General features: G+C 65.8%; 1 protein-coding gene across 1 annotated transcript; it reads right to left on the minus strand.

The window, feature by feature from the left end:
- Positions 1-1,739: 1,739 nt before the first annotated feature.
- Positions 1,740-3,637, minus strand: LOC104015822 (GTPase IMAP family member 6-like). Its single transcript, XM_009468613.2, is given in 4 exon segments — positions 1,740-2,145; positions 2,147-2,559; positions 2,561-2,855; positions 3,570-3,637. Coding segments are annotated over 4 exon segments (930 nt in total). The 3' UTR covers positions 1,740-1,991.
- Between the last annotated feature and the right edge of the window lie 1,661 nt (positions 3,638-5,298).

A 5,298-nucleotide genomic window follows, 5' to 3' on the forward strand; every position in this document is an offset into this window, starting at 1 on the left:
ACAAGGGCTGTAGCTGGTTCCTCATGCGACTGTTTTTCACCATGATGCTGAGCCCCGGGAGGCTCAGGCGGAGGCCGACCAGTCCCCGCTCCCCAGGGCCCTGGGCAGGGGAAGGGTGTCCTCCCTCCCGGAGGACCGGGACATGCAGGCTGCTTAGGGAGGATGGGCCGGGGGTGAGGAAGGGGAGCTGCCCTTTGGGCAAAAGCCGAGGTAATCTGTGCTTCCCTTCGCCTGCCCTGAGTTTCATTATCTGCAGTGCCTGGAGCTCGCTGCATCCACAGGGAAAGCGTGCTCATGGGACCTTTCGCTCACGCCCTGGGCTGGTTTCCCGCTGAGACTTTCCGCGGCTCAGGAGGCATCTCCAGCGCGGGCATCAAGCACCCCCGGTGCTGTTCCCGCAGCCGCCGCGGGTGCTGGCCCCAGCCATGGCCCCGCACAGCCCCATCACTTGCCCACTGCAGCGGATCCCTCTGGAAGGCCCCCCCCCCTTCTACCCTGGTGCTTTGCTGACGCTCTCGGTTCTGTGGAGCCTTGTGCTGATCCTCAAGGCGGCTCTGGCTCTGGCGAGGTCGCTGTAATGAAACTGCACTGCACAGGACACCTGGATGAGCCGGCTTGGAGCTGGGAGGGGATCGCTGTCATCTCCCATGCCCGTACCCCTGGCACCAGCACTGCGGGGCAGAGCCAAGAGCCCTGAGGCAGCAGGGAGAGACCCCGGTGCCACAGGCATCGATGCAAAGACCCTGCCAGAGCGCCCAGGCCGTCTGCACGGCTCTTCCCTCGTCTCACCGACCCGGGGAGGAAAACAAATCGTCCTCCACCTGGCTGACCGCAGCTGCAGCTCCCCGAGGGACACCGGCTGCTGGGGAAGGGTGACAGGTCCCACGCCGAGCCCTGGGGCAGGCACCGCTTTGGCCCGAGGAGCAGCGCAGCTCCCACAGCTGCCCTCGTGTGCCTGGCCCGGCAGCGAAGGGCTTCCCCCATCTCTCCTCTCCCTTCCCGACCAGCCCTTGTGTCTCCATCACAGATGACAAGCAAGCCTTCGTCGGCTTCTCCAAGAGGGGTGGCAGCAGCGGCTGCACGCGCAGCAGTAAATCGGGGCGCCCAGGGCTGCGCGTGGTGGTAGGATGGTGCCAGGCCAGGACCGGTGGGTTTGAAGTATATTAGTTGATAATCTCCCTTGGAAATACGTGGTAATTCCCCGAGGACTCCTTGGGCTGGACAGCAGCACGCGTCCGTGGAGCAGAGCGCTGCGTGCACCAGACGGACGTGGACGCACTGGAGCGGGTCCAGCGAAGGGCTGCGAAGACGACTGGGAAGCATTGGACGGATGGGGAGAGGCTGGGAGAGCTGGGAGCTCTCAGCCTGGAGAAGCGGAGTGGGATCCTGTCCTCACTGGACGGAGACCAAGTGGTGCCAGGACGAGAGGGGCTGGGTACAAACAGAAACCTGAAACCCCAGGGAACTGGGGTTGTTTAGTTTGGAGAAGAGGAGGCTGAGGGGAGCCCTCATCGCTCTCTGCAACTGCCTGAAAGGAGGCTGGAGCCGGGGGGGTCGGTCTCTTCTCCTCAGGAACAAGCGATGGGACGAGAGGGAACGGCCTCAAGCTGCGCCAGGGCAGGGTTGGGTTGGGTATTAGGGAAAGTTCCTTCCCCAAAGGGCTGTCAGGCCCTGGCCCAGGCTGCCCAGGGCAGGGGCTGAGTCCCCATCCCTGGGGGGATTGAAAAGCCGGGGAGATGTGGTGCCTGGGGACATGGTTTAGTGGTGGCCTTGGCAGCGCTGGGTTACGGTTGGACTCGATGATCTTAAGGGTCTTTTCCAACCTTAACGATTCTATGATTCTATGATTCCTGTGAGTCCGTGATTCATCGCTACCACAAAATAAGGCAAATCAGGAAAAATAAGGAAAATCAGCGAAAACAGAGCAAGGACAAAGAGAATTATCCTGCAACCCACAATTACCCTGCATGGTGTAGCTCTGGACCGCTCCCTCATTTTCCTCTCTGCTTTGTACCTCCCCACGTGCTATTCTGCCTCTCCGTGGGCTCCGGGTCCGTGTGGTTGCTGTCCCACTTGCCCCCGTTCTCCCGCACCACGCGGCAGACCACCCCCATCAGCTTGGCGACCTGCTGCTCCCGTTCGGTGCCGACTGTTGAAGCCGCAGTACCTGCTCCCGCACCGCAGGATCAGGTCCTGGAGCGCTCCGTTGCCGCAATACCGCAGGTAATCGTGCAGCAACCGCACCAGGTCTTCCTTGTGGGTGAACAAGACGATCGTGTGCCTCAAAACATCGACTCTCAAAATGTCCTGCAGTCTCTGTCTGGCCCCCTGGTCCTCCTCGATGAATCGGCCCAGCTCGGTTACCAGCAGCAGCACGTGGGGGCCCAGGGAGGACAGCCTGACGCGACGAGTGATTTCTTTGTACGCTTCACTGACGGCAGCTCTTGGATCAAAAATATCGGCTGTGTCAATGACCGTGATGTCCTCGCCGTCGCAGCGCCCTTGCGCTTGCACACAGCTCATGGTCACCGGCTCGGTCACAAGCTTGGACTTGAGCACGCTGTTCTCCGAGGAGGGTGTTCGCGGTGGTGCTTTTCCCTGCCCTGCTCTTCCCAGCCAGGAGGAGCCTCATCCCCGAGCCCCCACCGTCCCCCAGCAGCGTGGGAATGGGAGCTCGCTGGATGGCCACGGCTACGCCCCATGGACAAAAGCAGCCGTACGCGACTGCCCTCGGCACCACGGGGCTGCCTGCGCCAGGTCCCTGGGGTGTCCACAGGGGCTGGGGACACCGGTAACGTCCTCCAGGCACCCTTGAAGCGCTCTCTGGCACAGCCTGCTCCCCCAGGTCGTCCTGCCTGCAAAACAGGCACCGCAGCAGCTTTGTGCTGTTTGGCAGGGAGAAACCAGCTCCCTCCCTGCACGGCTCTTCTGGCTGCCCGGGCACGCCTGGACTCCCTTCCTCCCCCAAAAAAACCTTCCAGCCAGCATAAAGCCTCGCGCGTCTCCCTCCCCTGCCCCTCCAGCCCGGTGCCTTCGCGCTGCCTGGCTGGAGCCAGCGCCGAGGCAGGAGTACCGCTGCAGCCGCAGAGCTCGTCCCTTCTCCTGGTGCCTCTCTGCCGGCACACGGAGCGAGGCCGGATGGGGTCTGGCTCTGCCCATGGGAGCAAGGCTTGGTCTGCGGCTCAGGCTCCTTCCCGGGCGAGCAGGCAGAGAGCTGGGGGCTGGCAGAGACTGTGTCCCCTTGGAGGCTCTCGGAGCCACCGGGAAGTGCCCGTGCACGGCGATGGCAGTGGCAGCCTGTAGCAAAGCCCTCGTGCTGCAGCTGGGGCGGCATGCGGACCCTTCGTGGCACCGGCTCCTCCCCATGGCAGGGCAGAGCCGGAGCATGCCGCAGACACAGGGGAAGCCACCCCCTTCCTGCCTGCCCCTCGCTTCACCCCGTGTGGTGACCCCCTGCCTCGACCACGTACCTCCAGCCCACGGCCACACGTCTGACATTACGGTTAGAAACAAAAGCTGTGGGGCGGGCAGGACCGGTGTGCCCTGGAGTCCTCGCTCACCCCCAGTACCTCTGCATGCCGCCGTTGATGCCCGTGCAGCGCTCCCGGTACCTCTGCACACCACTGTCAGTGCCCATGCCGTCCTCCCGGTGCTGCCACAGGTGCCGGCCCCAGCCGCGGCCCGGCACAGGCCGCAGCAGCTCCTGGGCGCAGCCCGAGCTGGCCGAGGCCACCGCAGCCCCGCTGTCCTGGGAGCCGTACCCCAAGGGACGGGCCGCTCCGGGATGCCGCCCTGTGGGAGGGACGCTCGGTGCCGTGCCTGGTGCCCACGGGGGCTGCTCCCAGGTCCCACCTTCGCTTCGGGAGCAGTTTGGGCAGTGGGAAGCAGGAGGGGTGGAAACAGCAGCCCGGGAGGGGCCAAGCTTCCCATGGGAAGGGGGGTCCCGCATGTCCCCGGGGGGCGAGCGGTGCTGCCGCGGGGCTGGGGCGGCTCTGCACTGTGCCGCTCCAGCACGGCTCTGCCAGGCAGCCGCCGGTGTGGCGGCCGGCTCGCTGGCTGACCTCTCCCCAAAGGAGTCCTTTCCCAGCGCGGAGGAGACGTCCTCAGCCTCGGGCACCCCTGGGGTCCTCAGGTGCTGCTCTCTGTTTGCGTGGTCTCGTGCGTCCCCGCGCTCCGGGGGCCTCTGGCCGCCCGCGGCACCGCTGACCTGGCAGGACGCGGGTGCAGCAAAAGGCCAGGTGCAGCAAAAGCACTGAACCGCGCAGCCGTGGGGGGAAGAGGCCGAGTTTCGGACCCCGTTACTGGCAACAAAGCGGGTGGGAAGGAGAAAGCGAGACCTTGCCCACGCACGGGACCTCAGCGCGGCTGAGCCAGGGCGGTGGCGTCCCGGTCTGTGACACTGGGGTTTTCCCCTGAAACCTCCCTGGGGTCTCGGATGTTTGTGACTCCTGCAGCTGGGGGATGCTCCCCCGTTCCCAGCCACCCAGGCGTGACCCACCCGTCCGGCCTCTCCGCGGCCGCCCCCGCCTCCTCGGCTCGCTGGGACCTGCCGCGGGGACGTGGCTGCATCCGGATGCTCGAAGGGACCAGGACACGCTGGCATCGTCCCTGGTCCCGGGGAGGGCGGCACCACCTGCGGAGCCGCAACGTTCAGTGTGGGCGCAGGGAACAGCAGGGCCGGGACACGGTGTCAGGGACATCGGGACCTGGGACATGAGGACACAGGGACCTCAGAGACCAAGGGATCCGGGAACTAAGGGATCCCAAGGATCCAGCGACTCCGGAGATCGAGGGCCACACGGTCCCAGAGAACCAGAGACCCCGGGGACGCCAGGACACGGGGCTGCCCCCCTCCCACGTGCGCAACCCGGGGTGCCGGTGCTGCGCGGGGGCCCCGTGCCGCTGGTGATTTTCCCCGCCGGCAGCGTGGGTGCTCTGCGCAGGCAGCTGCAAAGGGGAACCACCGCCATGAAAGCGGCGAGGGCGGCAGGGGCAGAGCCCGGCGGCAACGAGGGACAGGGCAGGGACGGGAGGCGCCGGGCTGCGGCCGTGCCAGGACGGCGACCGTGCTGCCGGGGTTTGTGGGGCAGAGACAACTGTAGGGCACCGGGATGTGCCGCAAAGGAAGCCTCGTGCCCGCTGCAGCCCATGCGCCGGCAGCAGAGCTTTGTCCCCGCTCCCCACACCAGCGGTAAACCCCCCATGCCCGCTGTGTGATCCGTGCCAGGACCCCCTCTGGCACGTTCTCAAAATGTCAGCGACGAGCGGTTCTCCGGGCAGCGCCAAGCACAGGAAGGA

The sequence above is a fragment of the Nipponia nippon genome, unplaced genomic scaffold (assembly GCF_047370975.1).
Source record: "Nipponia nippon isolate SJK-2023a ecotype South Korea unplaced genomic scaffold, ASM4737097v1 scaffold_1, whole genome shotgun sequence".
NCBI lineage: Eukaryota > Metazoa > Chordata > Aves > Pelecaniformes > Threskiornithidae > Nipponia > Nipponia nippon.